The sequence below is a fragment of the Passer domesticus genome, chromosome W (assembly GCF_036417665.1).
Source record: "Passer domesticus isolate bPasDom1 chromosome W, bPasDom1.hap1, whole genome shotgun sequence".
Taxonomy (NCBI): Eukaryota; Metazoa; Chordata; class Aves; order Passeriformes; family Passeridae; genus Passer; species Passer domesticus.
Genome location: NC_087511.1, coordinates 14140460 through 14160346, shown reverse-complemented (window position 1 = coordinate 14160346; position 19887 = coordinate 14140460). Strand labels below are relative to the sequence as shown.

Below are 19887 nucleotides of genomic sequence, written 5' to 3'. Positions count from 1 at the left end.
TGCATCACCTGTGAAGAGTTAACACCATACAGATCTACTTTTGACTGAAGATCCTGCACAACCCTCCATGCAAAAACCTGATGGCTGTCTTGTTGTTCTGAATTAGGAGCAGCTTTGAAAACAAGAAAAGCCACAGGCCTAGCAGAAGCAACAGCAGCCATCTCCATCCTTTTAGGTGGACCTGTTTTCTCTAACAAATTCCAATCTCCCACTTCAGCTGCTTTCATTCTCACATGCTCCCAAAATTGCAAAGGGTGTTGAGGAGTCACAGTCACCTGGCAGGGAGGCAGGGTCCAAGAAACAGCAGGCCTGGATCTGCTACGAGGTCTTACAGAAACAGATCCTTGTGTCTTTTTAGATGTAGTTATAACCGGCAGTTCATCATCAGAACTATCACAAGACAAAGAAGGACATAATGTTAAAGATTGCATTTGTTCAACCAGTTCGGGGCGGGGGACAGACGGCTCAACTGGGGGTGGAGCGGAGGCAGACGACTCAAAGGGGGGCATAGAGGGGGCGTATGGCTCAAGGGAACACAGAGAGGAGGCAGAGGACTCAAAGGAGGGCAGAGGAGGGGCGGACAGCTCAAAGGAAGCAGGGGGGGAGCAGCCGAACCATGGGAGAGTGGGGGAGGAGCAGCCGACCGAGGGACGGGTAAGGGAGGGGCAGCCGATCCAGGGGAGGGTGAGGGGGGAGCAAACAGCCCAGAGAGAGAGAGAAGGGCCGATGACCCAGCCTGTTTTTCACTTTGCTTCTTCTGTAACTTCATTTTTGCTAATTGCTGTGCAGGCGTAATATACTTTGATTTAGTACTCAGTTCAACTTACTGCTGAGCAGGTGAAGTATACACAGGTTTAACATAGTCTTTTGGAGATAAATACCGAGGAACAGTCTTAGTCTGCCGTTTGATTCTCACGAGAGGAAACCCTGGGGGAACCTCCACAGCAACTGCGGCAGACTCCTCCAGGGGAGATACATTGACAGGCTCAGCCTCATCTTCCTCCTGTTCCTCTGCTTCAGTTTCTTGCTCTAATTCCTTTTCCTCCAATTCCTACCCTCTATCTTGTTCTGCTTTCCATTCCTTCAATGCCTCATACAACAGTCTCCAGGTAGTAGCCAAATCAACAACCATCTTATCCCCTTTAGATATCACTTCCCATAGTCTTTTCCCAACCTTTTTCCATGCCCGGACACTGAAAGCAGTTTTGGCATCAGCTGCAAAGTCCTGTGATTTACACCATATCAGTAAACTACGAAGAGCATAATCAGAAGCTTGAACATTTTTCCTTTTCAGTAAAGTTTTCCACGTGGACAAAACAGTCTTTTCCTCGTTTGATAAATTATTTCCCATTATTTGTCCCCAGTCGCTCACCTCGAATCAGACATCTGAATTAGGTCCGGACCTCCGCAGCGTCCTTGCTGCCTTCACTCATTTTTAGGGTACCCTTCAACTTTTTCTCTCTTTTTTTCCCCTTTTTACAGTCCAGTTGCAATCACGGTGGGCGGCCACCAGATGTCGCTATAGAGTGCAACACGGCACAAAGCACCCAGACTCCATCAGAAGGGTGTATGAGATTTATTACAGCAACATGTTGCTTTTATAGTTTTTCAAGATATTTACATTTACTTAACAGAAACATACATTGGTAATAAGAAAGAAACAAAGTTCCTAATAGGTAACCAGGGAGCCATGTCATTTTGTGAGCCAGCTAACGTCCGTATCTTTTAAGTTTCCCTCTTCTATCACGTTGCCATAGTGATAGCCTTGATGTGTTCCTTAAGAAAGATACGGGGCTTTCCTTATCTCCAGGAAGCCTTCACTGGCTCACAAGAACAGCACAAAATGTCTTTCCCACAAGAAAACAGTCTGTAAACATGAGAAATAGTTTGTAAACAAAGTTGTAATTTATATCTTAATTCTGAACTGAAATTAGAAAACCTAGAAATATTCAACTTTGGTACAAGCTTAATAGATAAGGCAATTCATAAATGAACAGAGTCCTTATATGAACTGTTATTTCAAAAGTTCCAGATTCCTATGAGGTAGTTACTTATTGTTCTGGTTACATGGCTCTGTAATGTCTGTTAGAGGGACATCAGGCTTGTGCTATGATTCTGAGCAGGACACAGGGCAGGCTGGACACATCTGGCAGGTATGCAGCATGTCCCACTGTCTGTTGAAATGCACGTATATCCCTGTCCCCAAGTAATAAGGGCCCAAGGACCTTCCCATGTATTGGTGAGGAGGTCTTTCATCATTACCTTGGGTTTAGGCATCTGGATATCACTAGACAATTGTAGTGATGAGAAATGGTTCAGTATAACCGGGTTCTGGGATTTTTCCGATACTGTTAAATGATTTAGTGTGTATATGGCTTTAGTTATTCTGCTCTGTGGTGCCTCACCACACATATCTCCCTTTTGTTTATTGAGTATACCCTTTAAGGTACCATGTGCTCTTTCCACTATGGCTTGTCCAGTTGCTGAATGGGAGATACTGGTTTGGTATGATACACCCCAAGGCTGTAGGAATTGTCTAGTTTTCTGAGAGATGTATGCTGGCCCATTGTCAGTTTTGATGGTGTGAGTGATGCCCAGAACTGCAAAAGCTGACTGGCAGTGTGCGATGGCATCCCAACCTTTTTCTCCTATGTGTACTGTAGCCCACATTGCTGATGAAAAGCTATCAATTGAGACATGTACATATTTTAAATGGCCAAATTCAGGGATGTGTGTGACATCAGTTTGCCAGATTTGCAAAGCATGTAGTCCACGAGGGTTTGCCCCCATTTGCAGTGGTGCAGCGTAGCCTTGGCAGTCGGCACAGGTGCTAACAATATTATGAGCCTCTGTGTTTTACAGCTGAAATTGCTGTTATAAGGCTCGAACATCTTGGTGGAAAAAATCATGTGATGCCTTTGCTTGTGCCAGTGTATCTGGTTGTGGTGCCATCCAAGCAGGGCTAGCTAGCATATTTGCTCTGGCATTTCCCTCTGTGATAAAGCCTGGTAAATTTGTGTGGCTTCTGATGTGTAGCATGTAATATGGGCAAATCCTGGATTGAATGGTGAGGCATAGAGTTTTGAGTAAGTTAAACAGTTGTGCATTATTAATTTATTTTAGTATTGTTCGGTCTAATTTTTGTGTGATGTCAGCCACATATGCAGAGTCTGTTAGAACATTTAAAGGAGTGTGGGAAAAATGTTGGAAAGCCATATGTACAGCACATAGCTCTACTAATTGAGGTGATCCATTCTCATGTGCCTTCAGCGTTTGCCACTCACCTTCCTCTTTCCATGCCACAGTGGCTTTTCCCGTTTTCCCAGAGCCATCAGTAAAAACCATAACACCCTTTAGAGGTGTTAGGCTATTTAGGGGTTTTAGAGATAGCATGGTTTCACTGCTTAGCTTTAGCAATCTATGGCTCAGCAAGTGGTAAGTGATTTGACTGGTAAAATTTTGTAAAGCACATTGCAAGGCTGTACAGTGAGCAAGACTCCATTCAAATTCCTCTTGTGTTGTAGGAATAATGATTTAGGAAGGATTTTTTGCATTCAATTGCAGACACCTGTGATGACATTTGATGATTAACTGTGCGGTTAGCTCAGAGACGGTAGGTGCAGCCTTTTTTGGTTGGTGAGGTAAGAATATCCACTCTAGGATGTGCAAAGGGTCAGGCCAGTGTGTGTTCCACTGTCCAATAATACCAGTAATATAAGAGTCAACGATTTGATTTTACCAATATTACTGAAGGGGACTGCCTTGGTCTGTCTGGCCTCAGCTGCTGAGCCAATCGCGGCACCTGTGGTGTTTTGCACCCCAGAGACACTCTGGCTAGCTATGAGCACGTGGGGACAAGTCCAGGCACGTCCCGAGCTCCAGTGCTTACAGCTGGAGCTTGCTATTGAAGAGGGTCACTCCTCAGGCCTTCCTGAGCTGGAGAAACCCTTTAAGGCGATGGTGAAGGAGAAGTGGGTCCTGATGGAGAGTTTTTAATCCAGAGTTTTTATTTTGGGCCGCATGGCCACTGAATTCTACAACAACTCCAACAGAACCCCCGACCACATGGTGTCCGTGCCCTTTTACCTGGGGAGAGGGGCAGGGGAGGGAACACAGGGACCACCAACCAGGTACAAGGGGAGGGGGTCTCAGGTGAGAGGGACACCTGGGTGGGCCAATGGCCCCCAGGGGGTGGAGAACATCCTTTGAACCTGACAATCACTCTACGCTCCCCTTGGAATTTCTGGGTTGATAGGCAGTGCCCAGCAGGGGTCAAGGGTGGGGAAAGGGGCGGTGATTGACACACCACCTGGGGAAGGAAACTTCAGGGGAAGAACTGGGGAAACTGAGGTACACCATGACAACACACCGCAACAGTCAACAATGATAATGAATACAGTGATACACACCTCAGGGCATATCCAGTGGACCTGTTTGTGATAGATTGCTGTACTGTTTCGAGAGCAGCTTTTGCCTCTGGGGTTAGTTTTCTGGAGGAAGTCAATTCAGGATCCCCTCTCAGGAGGTCAAATAAGGGTGCTAATTGAGATTTGGTTATCCCTAAGTATGACCTGACCCAGTTTATAATACCCAGAAGTTTCTGTGCATCATTTAAAGTCTCAGTTTTGGTGGAAAATTGGATTGCTTGTGGTCGTATCGTTTGGTTCATTATTTTGAGTCCTAAATATTTACAGGGTACTTGCTTTTGCACCTTCTCTGGTGCTACCTGCAGCCCAAATGACTTTAATGCTTGCAGCAGGTTTGGCTGAATCCGCAAGAGTTCCCTTTTTGTTTGGGTTACAATCAGAATGTCATCCATGTAGTGACAGTAGTATGCCCATGGAAACTGTTCTCTCACAGATGAGAGTGCCTGTGCAACTGATTTGCAGAAAGAAAAAAACTCCACAACTTTGTAAAAGTTGTAAAGCTGGTATGTTTATTGCAGCCCCTGTGGGGATTGCTCCCCTTAGAAGACATGCATACCTCTGGGAACTCCAGATCCTTTTTTTATCTCCCTTACTAATCCATATGCATGGCATTTCACAATAGGTTCATACATATTCATTTTACTGATTTCATGTTACACTTGCAGCTAGTTACACTTGCAACTAGTTACCCTTGCAGCTAGTTCTTTATCAGAAAGTACAGAAAGAACTCCTGGGCCACCCTGCCCTGTCTCCCGCAGTCTCTCTCTGTTTCAAAGTTCAAGGGGTCCCCTCTTATCTCTGTCCTTCAGCTGAAGCAGTTTCTTCGAGCACAGGTTTTTTGGGAGAACAGGCAGTCAGACCAAACAGCTATGTTTGCAAGCTACAGACTTAATTCAAGACTTAATTTACCTAAATCCGAAATGGATTTCTACTCTGGAAAATTTCCACCGTCTCACAACATATCATTGACAGATACTGAGACTGTTGCGCATTCCTTGTGGAAGTACATGCCACTGATAATGCTGTGCTGATGCAGCGTTATTAATGGAGGGTACTGTAAAAGCAGCGAGCCCCTGACAAGGGAAGAATGATGCATCTGACTCCATGATATCAGAATGCTAATTAATTACTTTATTATACTATATTATTCTATACTATATTACACTATATTATACTACATCTAAACTGAAACTGCACATGCACTCAACTGAACAAAATCTTGTGACTGTCTGCTGACCGACAGTCTGGACATCTTGGCCCTGATAGGCCAAGGAAACAAAACACCATCACTTTGGGTAAACAATCTCCATATTGTATTCTACTTTGGCACAAACACAGGCACAGCAAATGAGATAATTGTTTTGTTCATTCTTTTCTCTGCTTATCTCACTGCTTCTCTCAGGTTCAGAGAATGTGAATCCCACAGGAAGGCATCGTAAAGGCAAACTTTGGGATATCGTCTGGGTGTAGTGGAATAGTGAAAAAGCAATCCTTCAGGTCCACAATCAGGATATCCCAGGAGGCAGGTATCATTGTGGGGGAAGGCATAGCAGCTTGTAAAGACCCCATGCCTTCCATCACTGAATTGATTTTTTTAGGTCACGGAGCAGCCTCCATTTACCAGATTTTTTTTTTTTACAACAAATACAGGGGTGTTCCAGGGACTCATAGACAGTTCTGTGTCCTTGTGCTAGTTGTTCTTGTACTAATGAATTTAGGGCATCTAGTTTTTCTTCAAGGGGCCACTGCAGTACCCACACAGGCTGAGTAGTAAGCCATTTCAGAGCTGGTGTGGGACACCTTACACCCTTTAACACAGTGGCCCCTGTTAAAAATCCGTCCCCACCTGAACTCCCCATGCAGACAAAACATCCCTCCCCCATAGGTTCAGTGGTGCAGCAGTGATGTAAGGTCGGATTGTAGCTGTTTGGCCCTCAGGATTTTTGATCAACACGGGATTGCTGCTCAAGCGGCTCTGTGTGGTCCCTCCGAGGCCAGCAACAGCAGATTCCACTGATGTAGTAGGCCATGATGAAGGCCATATATTGGCAGAGATGATGGTGACGTCTGCCCCTGTGTCAATCATCCCACTGACCTTTATCTGTGGAGGCTTTGCCTTAGGCATTGTAACAGTATAACCCATGTTAGGTCTTTGATCTCCTATTACCTGAGTCCAGTTCACCTGGGGCTGCCCTGTTGATCTGAAGCCTTGGTCTCCTTGCTCCTTAGAATCTGCTTTGAGGATATAAGACTTAAAAGGAATGAGTTGTGCAATTCCGGTTTCTGCAGGGATTGTTATGGGTGGAACAGGGGTTGATACCATGGCTTTTATTTGTCCTGTAAAATCAGCAACTATGACACTCAGGTGCACATTGATGCCTTGTAGCATGGCACTGGATCGCACTATAAGGAGAGCACTCAGTCCTTTCCCTATGGGCCCCTGGGCCTTAAGAGGGATTTCATGTACCTGTAGCGAGTTTATGGTTATTGGGACTGAGGTGGATACACCCATTTTGGGTGGGAAAATGCTTGTGTCATCATGTGTTTCCCTGTCGCGCTTGGTCTCCCTTTTCCCTGGTCCTTGAAAAATTGACCATTAATATGAAATTTGGACCAACATTCTTTTGTTACATGTCCAACATCCAACTCTCTCACAACGTTTACAGTTCGCATTTATACCCCTCTGTCCTTGAAATGTCCCTTGTGGTGTGGACTGTTGTGAATAGTTTGCTCTCATGTGACCTTGTTGTCCACATCTGTAGCAATGGGGAGTTTGTTTAACAGCAGCTGTAATGGTATTAGCTAGCATATCCATGTTATGAGATCCAGTCCCAACCGTAGCACATGCATTTATCATATCTTCTAGGGATGGATTCTGTTTAGGTAATGCATCTATAACCTTTCTACAGTCCATGTTTGCATTATCTCATGCTAGCTGCAGTATTAATTGGCTCCTTGCTTTGCTGTTAGATATCTGTTTTTCCATAGCATCTTTCAAATCTTCTATGAACTGCATATACAATTAGTCAGGTCTTTGCCTTATACTTGAATAGCTTTGGGTAGGTACAGACATATTTGTAATTTTTGTTAAAGCTTGCATTGCTAAATCCTTTGCTTGGGCTAGAATAAAGCGGTTCAAATGTGCTTGGGTTTGTGGGTCTTCCATGGGGGACAGTCCCATAAGTTGAGAGATCCCTGCCCCAAAACATGGGTCCTGCTGTGAAGCTCTTGAGTTTTTTAGTCCCTGATCTTCTGTATAAGATCTCCAGCTTGATTCAAATGTCATATATTGTACTGGAGTGCAGAGTAATTTCACAATCTGCTTCATATCATATGGGGATAACTAACTAGCAGTTATAAATCTAAGCATATTTGCAACAGTAGGCAATCCTAACCCATGCTTAGCAGCCGTTTGGCGTAGCTCTGAGAGGATTTGCCAATTAAAGGGTATGTGTCTGTCAGGTGTTGTCCCATTACCTCACACCACTGGGAATGCTGCAATTGTTCCCCCACCCTGTTGCCAGTTCTCTGATGATGATGAACACATGGGTACCAAAATTAGTTCATCCCCTTCTATATCTCCACATTCTATAGCCTTTTGTTTTACCTCTGTCCAGAAAATTACCGGGTCTCGGGTAGGAATGTTTCCTGCTCGGAACATTGAAGGGGCTGGAGCTGGCGTCAGCAGGGTTGTAGGGATTTCGTCAGCTTGTTGGGACCTTGACTGCAGATGCCATGGTGCTGTGACAGTGACAGCTGCGTGTCTGGGGCTGGTGCCGGGAACGGGGCTCTCTATCGTAGTGTTGGAGCTTCCTGGTTCCAGTGTGCTTCCGGGTGTGATGTAGTGACAACATCCAGGCACTTGTAGTGATGTCATCTCAGGTTCCACCCCCGTATTGCAGCAGCAGGCAGGCATGGTTTGTGGAGGCAGGGCTGTGGGCGTGGTTTGCGGGCTGAGCCAACCAGCTCCGGGCAGGGGCGGTCCGGGTGTTTCCATGGCAATGAGGGACATGGTCGGCCCCAATGGCACGAGGGCCGGTCCCAGGGACAGCACGGAGCTGGAGCTGCGTCATGCTCACCGGCTGCCCAGACGAAATGGCGGCGCTGTCTGAGCCCCTGCAGCATCTGCACGTGGCAGGCACTGGGTGGCATTTTCGAGGGCGCCCCAGCGTCCCTGGGATCCCTGTCTCCCTGTGCGGTGGGGCCGCTTCGTGCTGGGGAGCTGTGGGGGATGGTTCTCCCAGGGACAGTACTGATGCGGGAGGGTAGTTCAGTGCAGCTCGGCCACGTGGGGCGGCATTGCCGGCCATTGTGTCCTGCCACGTGCTTTGGGGGCTTAGACAGGTGTCCATCTCCCCCGAAAACTCATCCGGTGTGTTTTCCTCCCCATACAGTTCAGTATTTAATAGTCCTTATTAAATCCAAAACAAGCCTCAATGGTTTTATAACTCTTATTGCATTTTCCTCCCCCTTCGAGGCTGCCTTTAATATACAGTGACCAGTTCGTTCTTGAAATAAATGGGCAGGAGATCATTCTCCTTTTTAATGCCTTTATTAAGAAGAATCAGCTCAGGTGGGGAGAAATCGACGGGTTGCGCCCACGCCGCCGCTGCTTCCAGGCGTGGCATGGAGAAGGAGGGTGATGCGGCTTTGTCCGCTGGTCTGCAGGCAGAGCTGGGGATTCCGTCCTCACGGGAGATTAGCAGATTCCTGCTTTTTTGTCTAACACCCCGGGGCCTCTCTTTAATCAACATCTTTTCAGGTTAGGGTGAGAAGCAAAAAGGATCCAAGCAGGTACTGGACTACGCTCCCATCCTTAGACGTCACTTAGGTCACTTGTTGGCTCGTAATTTTAGGGGTTTTCCTGGGAAAACTGTAAAAATTCAGGGCGCAATGCTTTCTCATCTGCATACTGGCTCTGATGTCACTCCTATCTTCCTGGTACTTGGGAGGTTGCTTGTGTCCCTCCCTGGCAAGCGGCAAGCATCAGAGGGACAATGGTTAATCACCAGCCATTAACAGGTAATTGAAGAACTCTTCTTTAACAGTGAAACTAACTTACAGCAACTGGTCTGACTTGTTTTTAACTCTGCAACCTAAAAAAAAGATAACTTTCTATTCATAACAGTTCTCAGGTATTAAGGTCAAAAGCAGTTTCTTTTGTTGTGGCAAACCTGTGGGTTTTTGCCCATGGAATTAATCTAAATAACACTTCTTCATCATAGTCTATGTTCCGTTCCTTAAAGGAAAGTTTCCATACCTGTACCATGGGGTTTTCTGATGTTGAAAACCAAGCGCTCATAGTCTCCAGTGGGGTTTTTCTTCTATTTTCAACTTCTCTGATTTCCTTTCCACACAGCCCTTTGGCTGTGATTTTCTGCAACCTGTTGCAAAGCTTAATCTCTGCAGCCTTTGCTGCGGCTTCTGGGCTCTTTCAAGCCTCTTCCTTGTGGGGGGATAGAATATAAGAAAATAAAGATAGTGCAGAAAGTAATCTCATCCCTAAGGAGTTGCAGCTGGGCCAATTACCAAAGATTAGGAACAAACCTGACTTTAACAGGCCACAGCTGTGACCAATGAGAACAAGAGTGTTATAAAAGAGTGGGTTGGCTTGTTGAGAAGGGAATTGGATTCAGTTGGCTAGTTTGTGAGGAAGAAAGAGTTAGTGCTCTGAAGAGCTGCCCATAAGACAACATCAAGAAGGTATGAAACTTTTGTCATAAGGAGACAACAGTATGGAACTTTTGTGATATGATGACAACAATTCCTTTTCCAGCTTTTTCTGGTTTCTCTTCCACACAGCCCTTTGGCTGTGATTTTCTGCAAGCTTTGTTGCAAAGTTAGCTCCTGCCGCCTTTGCTGCCTATTTTTGGGCTCTTTCCAGCCTCTTTCAGCTTTTCGCATTGTCTCTCTCTGTGATTCCACGGGTCCTTGGACTGTTCAATCCTCACATGGTGGCACCACCTGTGATGTGGAGTTCCTATGCTTGAGACATAAGACAGACTCACATGTGTTTCCTCAGACAAACAGCCTCGTTTATTGTCTCTGACACCCTACTCTTTTATAGACAATTCAAAACTCCTGGTGCTTCACAGACATTGGTCTAAACTCTATGCCCCACAGACTCTTAACCAGTCAAATGCTTGTATTTTAGGAGAGCTCCCATTGGCTGTGAGCTTCTGTCAGTCAGCCCAGAGGCTGGTTCATGGAGCTGAGCTGGGCTGCTTATTATAACTTGATTAATGCTAATGCTACAGCTGGGGTAGGAGGCAGAGCTGGAAGGAGGGAGGGTTGTGGGAAAGGTACTTTTAAGGTTTTATTTTACTTCTCATTATCCTGCTCTGATTTTGTTAGTGAAATAAATTCACTGCCTATCTCTGCATTGAGCCTGTTTTGCCTGTGATGGTATTTGATGAGTGCTCTCTTCTGGTCCTTATCTCAACCCATGAACCCTTTATTAAACTTTCTCTCCCCTGTCCAGCTGTGGAGGGGAGGGAGTGAGTGGCTTTGGTAGGTGCCTGGCATCTGGCCAGCATCAACCCACAACATCCTGGTTGGACCTCCTGGCTGACAGGACACACTGCTGACTCATTCAACTTGCCATCAACCAGGATCCCCAGGTCCCTTTCCACAGTGCTGGTCTCCAGCCTCTTGTTCCCCAGTGTATACATATATCCAGGGCTGCCTCGTCTCAGGTGCAGAATCTGGCAGTTGTCTTTTTTAAACTTCATACAGTTGGTGATTGCCTGGGCGATGACTACAAATTATATAAAATATGGGTATGGTAATAAGAGCTTATAGTCCTTTTTTTATGATTCTGCTGGCTTTATGAGAGAACTTCTTTGCAGGTACTCCTTGTCCAGATAGATTAATCATTGGATCCTGCCCCTCAGGTGTGTCAACTCCACCATTAGCTTAGTGTCATCTGCAAATTTGCTCAGGGTGCATTTGATCCCTTTGTCTATGTCAATATAGAAGATTTTAATTAACACTGGTTGCAATACAGATCTCTGGAGGGACACCAGTTGTCACCAATGTCCATTTGGACTCTGAACTGTTGACCACTACCCTCTGGATGTGACTGTCCAATCTCTTTTTTATCCATCAAACAGTCCACCCATCAAATCCATCTCTCCAATTTAGAGACAATGATGTTGTGGGGGACTGTGTCAAAGGCTTTACAGAAGTCCAGATAAATGACATCTGCAGCCCTTCCCTTGTCCACTGATGTAGACATTCCATCATAGAAGGCCACTGGGTTGGTCGGGCAGGACTTGTCCTTGTTGAAGCTGTGCTGGCTGTCTTGAATCACCTCCCTGTCCTCCATGTGCCTTAGCAGAGCTTCTAGGAGGATCTGTTTCAGAATCTTCCCAGGCACAGAGGTGAGGCTGACAGGGTGGTAGTTCCCAGGGTCCTCCTTTCTAGCCTTTTTTAAGATGGGTGCAGTGTTTCCCTTTTTCCAGTCACCTGGGACTTCACCTGACTGTCACGACTTTTCAAATTTCATGGAGAATGGTTTGGCAATTATATCAGCCAATTTTCTCTAGACTCTGGGATGCATCTCATCAGGTCCCATGTACTTTTGCACATTCAGGTTCCTCAGGTGGTCACAAACCTGATCTTTACTTACAGTGGGAGGGACTTTGCTCCCTCAGTCCCTTTCCTGCTGTCCATCCACTTGAGAGTTATTGAAGACTGAGGCAAAACAGTTTTTGAGTACCTCAGCCTCCTCCTCATCTGTTTATCGAGGGGCATATACCTCCTTTGACCTTCCTTTTCTGCTTCACAGACCTGTAGAAGCCCTTCCTGTTATTCTTTGCACCCCTTGTCAGGTTCAGTTCCAGTTTTACCTTTCCTTCTTCACCCCATCCCTACACAACTGAACTTCATCCCTATACTCTTCCCAGGATACCTGTCCTAGTTTCCACTGCCTGTCCATTTGCTTCTTTCCCTTTACTTTGATCAGCAGGTCCCTACTCTCAGACATACCAGTCTCCTGTCTTCTTTGCCTGATTTCTTGATCCTGTGAATTGTTAGCTCTTGTGCTTTATGGAAGACTTCCTTACAGATCTGCCAGTTCTGTTCCATTCTTTTGTCCCTGAGGGCAGTCTTCCAAGGGATCCCACTGACTATCTCCCTTAAGAGCTAGAAGCTTGCTTTCCCAAAGTTCAGGGGCTTAACTTTACTCCGTACCTGACCCATATCCCTCAGGACTGCAAACTCCACCAATGTGTGATCACTGCAGCCCAGGCTGCCTCCAGTCTTGACGTCCCTGATTAACTCACTTGTGTTGGTGACCAACAGATGTAGTAACACATCCTCTCTGGTAGGGCTATCTATTACCTGGCTCAATAAGTTGTCATCCATGCATTCCAGGAGTCTCATGGATTGTCTACAGCTTGCCATGCTACTTTCCCAGCAGATGGTGGGGTGGTTGAAGTCCCCCAGAAGGATGAGAGCTTGCAAGTGCAATGTCTCTTGTAGCTGGAGCAAGAAGGCTTTGTCAATAGGCTCCCCTTGATCGGGTGGCCTGTAGTAGACACAAACCACAAGGTTCTCTTTGTTGCCTTGATCTCTGGTCCTTACCCACAGGCTTTCAACCTGCTCATGGCTGTTCTTCAGACAGCTCTTCACTGTTGGTGATGACATCAAATGCAAAGAAAAATCTAAGTGTAAGAAATAATTTAAATATAAAAATCAAAATGTCAATATCAAGATGGCAGTGATGAGAAAACACTGATGCAGTGTTATAGCTTTGAGCTCTGCTCTAGGTATTGTTTTTCTCTTCTTGTCTGTCTCTTTCCCATGCAAGCTTCCTTTTATTTTAATTTTGTTATGGATAAACAACTGCCTTCTGGTTGGTCCTCAGGGCCTCTGCTAATTTTGTAACACACAAAACATGTCTCAAGCATTGCATGCATATGATTGTTTTCAATCACAGTAAGTTACACACTCATATGGTGGTCTTCCACCAAAGTAATTTTTTCACAGCATGCTCAGCAAACACAAATTATCAGAGCCTTTAAGGTTAATATTCTCTTGTTCTAATCTTGTTTAGGATGCCAGGTGTCTGGCACTGTTCCCACACTTCACAATACACCTCTTGATGCAGAGGGCATATTAATAGACTGGACCTGTCTGTTTCTTCTAGTGTTGCTGCCTTCAACTGGAAGTATAGAGGAGAATATAATGTGTGTCCCAGAATACTGGGATATATCTGGAATTGTCTATATATGTATCTTTGCAGCATAAGCAGCCAGTCAAATCACAGTTCACTCAGACTCCTGTATGTATTGTTGAAGCCAATGACCAAAAAATGCAGATGGGGGAAAAATCTGATTGGTTAGATTGCCCAACAGGAGTTGACACATTCCCACTTTAAAGATTTATATACATAGAGGGAGGACACAGGATCATTTAATTTGAATAATTGAATAATTGGGCTTTTTTGTTGGTTGGGGACGGGAGGGCTTTTTTTGTGGGATGGTGGGGGTTTTGTTTGGTTTTTTTCTTCCTCCCAAATAAAACAGTTTCTCATCTAGCCTAGAAGGACCTGCAGTTGAAATTACTCTCTGTATGCTCTTCTAAGATAGCTGAGTAGTATTTATCAAGTCTTTTGACATATCAGCTAAAAAGAGGTAACAGAGCAGAGAAGGCAAGAGGCTGCCATTTTGAACCTCAGTGTATTTGAGTAACTTAAATCCCTGATTGTTGGTATATTGTCTTGGTTTTGCAATAGGATGAATTTGTCCTTTTTATTGTTTTAATAGGTGATGCGGATGACACTGTCAACATTGAATTGGCGACGACGGGAAATGGTGAGGTGGTTGGTAACATGTGCAACAGAAATAGGTATGTTCTGAGGTGCTTCTCAAGGGCTCCTGCCTTTTTGTCAGCTAATCTTAGAGGGCTTGATCTTGTTTGTCAACACTCAGGCTCTGCAAATATCTCACACCTTCTGTTCCTCTTTAAAATCCCTTTTTTAGAAGACAATAATTATGTCAGTGCTGAGTGGGTTTTTTGAGCATGTAATAGACTAGGCACAGGCCAAGTGAGACAATACTTGATTAATGCAGTGTAACTTTTCCCCTTCAAGGTAGGAACATCTATAACCCAGATTTCCCCTTCTTCCCTCCATGTTGGGTTTAGGGTTTGAGGCAGCAGAGAAAGGGGTAGTGGTTATGGGATGTTACACTATGCTACAACTTTGCTTGCTCTGAAGGGTAAGGCTCCAAAAGACTGATGAGAGCACTGTCTTGTCAGCGGTGGGGAAGATGAACCAAAAAACAGGTGAATGAAATGCTGAGGTTGTGTCCCACTGTGTGGTAGACAAGATCTCATGAAGGGGTTCTCATTGTTTGGGGTTTTTTTTGTTTCATTTTTTAAGACCCTTTGTAAATCCAAGCTTAGAGTGTAATGATTTTTTGTTACATGGCTATGACATTGTGCAGGCCTCTCGTCTGCACTGGAAAGCAAAACAAACACTAATGCAACCTAAGCCTTTCTACGATATTGCTCAGAGTATTTCCCTAATAAAAACCTTTATGTTCAAGTGCATATCAATTCAAGATGTATCTGAAAAGCTTCTTGGGAGAGGGTAGAGGTTAGGATTTTTAATTTTATTTCTTTTAAAGTTGTGCTTAGTATTAAATGCCACGGTGTTTTATTAAATTAGACATTTGGCATGCTTTCTTTTTCTTTTTTTTTTTTTTTTTTTGTGAATGCATTGTACCGTGAGATGCACATTAAGAAAATAAGTTAAAATTGCCTTTTAAGAGTTTGGTGTGAGGGCTGCTTTTGAGTGATATGATAAGACCAAATGAGACAGAACTTGTTATACAAATTGTCTTAGATAACAAGTAAAACAGCTCAATTTTCTCACTGGGATATAGAAGCTTATCTTGCAGGCTTTTTTGTTATCTGCATTTCAGTGATTACTACAATAGTGTACACAGTTAGCCTTTGTTTTCATGTCCTTTTGCAGACATGTTATCCGGTTTAGCTTTTCTTGCTGAAGCTGGTCTCCTTCAGTGTACTGGCAACTTCTTAGAACTTTGAATATAATCCTTTGCTGAACATCTATATCTTCTAGGTTTTGTCAGTTGTGCCTAATCCTTTCTTTCTCTCCCCAGGTGTTTATGCACTGGATAGTATAATGCAAAACTGGTTTACACTTTTCACTCCAACAGAAGCCACTAGTATTGTTGCTACAACAGTGATGTCCAACAGCACCATTGTCCGTCTGCATCTGGACTGTCATCAGCAGGAGAAGCTGGCCAGCAGTGCTAGAACACTTGCTCTACAGTGTGCCATGAAGGATCCTCAGAACTGTGCCCTCTCTGCACTGACTCTGTGTGAAAAGGATCACATAGCTTTTGAGACCGCTTACCAAATCGTTCTAGATGCTGCTACAACCAGCATGAGCTACTCACAGCTTTTTACTATAGCACGATATATGGAGCACCGCGGTTACCCTATGCGGGCCTATAAGCTGGCCACTTTGGCCATAACGCATCTCAACTTGAGTTACAATCAGGACACACACCCTGCCATTAACGATGTTCTCTGGGCATGTGCGCTCAGCCATTCTCTTGGGAAAAATGAGCTAGCAGCTGTAATACCTCTGGTGGTCAAAAGTGTCAAGTGTGCAACAGTACTGTCAGATATTTTGCGCAGGTGTACTTTGACCACTCCCGGCATGGTGGGACTCCATGGAAGGAGGAATTCTGGTAAGCTCATGTCACTGGACAAAGCCCCTTTAAGACAACTCTTGGATGCCACGATCGGAGCTTACATTAATACAACTCATTCACGTCTCACTCACATCAGCCCACGACACTATAGTGAGTTTATAGAGTTCCTCAGCAAGGCCCGAGAGACCTTCTTAATGGCTCATGATGGACACATACAGTTTACACAGTTTATTGATAACCTAAAACAAATCTACAAAGGCAAAAAGAAACTGATGATGTTGGTTCGTGAGCGGTTTGGTTGATGAAAATGAGTGAAGGGAGGAGGTGGTTTGGTATTACTTGAGCCTGCCTTTGTATCTTTTTGAACTTAAAGAAACAAAGCCACACTGGTATTATATGTGTATAGTTATACTGAGTTTGAAAACTAAACTGTCATGCTGTGAAAGTTTGTGTGTTTAATTTTTTTTTCCTTTTTTTTGTTTTGTGTGAGAGAAAGGTTAAAAAAAGTTTTGGTTTACACTGAGTATATGTTGTCAAGTGGCAAAAGCCCACATCACTCTCCTGTTCTTTCTATATATGTTCACAGCCTCAAAAACAAAACATATATTGCAATGGCTTTAAAAAAGCAAACAAAGCACCTCCATCCTGTGATAAGTACCTCAAATGCATTCAGCTTTGCTCCTTTGTAACTCATCATTATATTTCAACATATTTAAACAAACCAACAAATTAAATACTAGTAGTTAAAAGGCTGACCATGTGGCTTTGCAGTGCTCTTCATCCAGAAGCATGGCACACAATGCTTATGTATGTGGAAACTTAGCAACTGTCAACATACATTCTCAGGGATTTATCAAAATAATTTTTTTAAAGTATGAGAACATTTATTGTACTGTATATATATTAGAGTATATGTCTGAATATTAAAAAAACTAACATTAATTTATTAAAAAATTCAAATCTATGTAATGCAAAGTACTTGAAGCTGCAGTAGCTTGGTTTTAAAGAAAAACTATCTGAAGGACTAAAGTGCGCCTTGCTTCAGGGTTGGCTCAGGTGGTGAACTATATGCTGGGCATCTATTCAGAGCCATCTTTTGGATTGCATGGTTGGAATGATACTGGGGAAGTTTTATATATGTATGTGTATGTGTGTATATATATGTGTGCACATATATATATATGTATACACACATAAACACATGCTTGTAACAGGCACTATAGTAAAGAGGGACAACAAAAAATACACAGCCAGAGCAGCAAGCCTTAGCATTAAGAATACAGTATGCCAGAATTGGGGTTTGTGCCTCCTAGCCTAGGAAACTTAAAGAAATATAATTTTTGACACAAAATGCAAAATGATTGACAGGATACATTACGCCTTTGCAGAGAGCTAATAATAAGCTAACCTTTGTGCACAAATATATGTATATTATATATATTCTGCATAGGTATTTTGACTGTGCAGGACAGAAAGTTGTGTAGGTATGACTGTTCTACTTTTCCGTTCATTTTTGTAATATATTTTATTTTCTCTAGAATTACTCAAACAAAAGCAGCCTTCTATCTTGCCTTGTCTTAATGCTTTAAATTAACCAAACTGGAAATCTAACTACCAAACCGTTCATTATATTATTAAATACCAACTTTGATTACAGTATTGTGACTTTGCTTTAGCTGATGGTTCTGTATACTTGTGCTTTTTAAAACAGTTTTTGTTTTGGTGCAAAAGTTGTCCGGTGTCTCTTGTTCCCTTCATTAGAGAACATGCTAGAGGTATGTTTGTAGGTATTTTTGTTTAGAAAAACTATTTTGTGCTCTCCATTTTATTTATTATAATAAGTAAAAAGGTTGTGCTTCATTACCCATGTAAACATGCTCATGAAGTTGAAATTAAGATTTGATACAATGATATCAATTTATTTATGTAACTAAATCACTGTTTTATAAACTTGTTACTGATAAAAATTTTTTTTGTTTTGATTAAAATTAGTTTTTTGAAAGTTGATTCTGCCTCCTTTATGGTGTCTGTTGCTGGAGTTAAATTATCTATGGATAGTTCATAGATCTTAAAAGCCCAGCTTGCAAATTTGGTGCATTATGGTGATAAGCAATATGACCAAGAAATAAATGTTTTGTTCCTCAAAAATCTGCTGAGGAACAGTAGTGTTCACAATTAGAACAGCTCCTTTGCTCAAGCAGGAAGACTTGGTGTGTCAGAGGGACCAAATGCTGCCTGCAATTGAAGAAGTGTGGTCCATACATCGAACCATAAGCCTTGACATATTGCCCTGGTGGGACGGAAGAGTGTTTGGGAGCATGTTTCCACTCAGTAGATTATTTGGGTGACCATGAAAGTTGAGATGTACTGCAGATATATACAAGGACAGTTCTTGCTGTTTGGATTTTACAAAGCATTTTGTGTATTCTGAACTGTTCAACTCACTCCACCCAGCATGAAGTTCTTGCTCACCAACTAACAAACATCATTTCTGCATTTTTGGAGTCTTTGCTCAGTAAGATGTGTGTAAGCTTTCCAGCCCTTAGTGAAGCATGCCATACAGAATGGTTGAAAATTGAAGAGGAGTGTTCTGCTTTACCAAGATCTTTATCATCTCAGGTGTGTTATATGATGTCATATTTGACCACATGATCTGAACACCTTCACTTTCTTTTTTTAGTATCTTCATCTGAAAACAGAATTAGCATGCAGCAAGCAACTATCAGAGATGCCAATGTATCCATGAATTCTGACAGTGAGACTTATGTCATTGGAAGATTAATGAGGAAAAGACCTGAATCATTGTACAACTCGTCATGTAAATATATGAGTCTTTACCAAGCCTTGCTAACAACTGAGTTGTCCTGACCTGGTAGTACTAACATTCTATAGCTTCTGTAACTTCTATGCCTTCCAAGTATTGAATTCACATGACATGTTTGCTTCATTACTTTGTCTTAGAATAATTTTCTGCTACAGACAATAAGAAATGAGAAGGATGCTCCATTCTGTAAAAGGATTTGTGTGGGTGTTGGAGCTTTTTTTGCCTCTTACAAATAATTCAGTATTACAGATATTGTGGATTATATAGATAGCAAAACTGAGGCTTATTTGAAGACAAAGGCTTTACAATGAAATGTGATCTTGATGGTTGCCAACTGCTTTTGACAAGCACAATGGCTTATTCTTCTTTCAGAACAGATCATAGTTTGACTTGTTTTCATGACTGATGGAAATCTATATCCAGAGTGGTGCTGCACAGTGCAGTTCACACCATGTGTTTGCCCTATATATGTTTCTGGTTCCTAGGTTTTTTTTAGGTCTTAATACCTCTATGGTCCCTAGGTTTATTTTCTTATCCAGCAATAGCTCCGGTATTGTCCCATGATGATGATGACATGTCCGATCCCCTTGAAGGAACCTCCAAGACATATGCCCAAGGAAAGAAGGATAATCAGGCTCAGCAGGGTCCTGCCTCTAGCCAGGTAGAGGCTAGGGCAAACCATGTTTTCTGGACTGTGTGGATTCATTGGTGTCCTGGTTTAGGGCAAGTTTGGGAGATAACCCCCAAAGGGGCTTCTCTACAACAGCAGATTCAATTGCCCCTCCCCCCTCCAACCGGTTCGGGAGAAAATATCTCCTTGGAGAAAAGTGGAAAGAAACCTGTTTATTAAACAATAGAAACCAAACAATATTAAACAATAAAACAATATTAAACAATCTAAGGAAAAGCAAACTCAGAACAGTCCCCTCCCCGGGTTGCAGCT

The 19887-nt window shown here is 43.3% G+C and overlaps 1 protein-coding gene across 2 annotated transcripts in view; it reads left to right on the top strand.

Annotated features, from left to right (window-relative positions):
• The window catches only part of LOC135289110 (zinc finger SWIM domain-containing protein 6-like), a 323558-nt gene extending 305431 nt beyond the window's left edge, over window positions 1-18127 (top strand). For both annotated transcript variants that reach the window (XM_064402456.1, XM_064402455.1), the window contains 2 exons: window positions 14198-14279; window positions 15560-18127. In XM_064402456.1, the coding sequence (XP_064258526.1) occupies window positions 14198-14279; window positions 15560-16422 (945 nt within the window). In that variant the 3' untranslated portion in view covers window positions 16423-18127. The remainder of the gene's footprint in view (window positions 1-14197; window positions 14280-15559) is intronic.
• Window positions 18128-19887: the final 1760 nt, after the last annotated feature.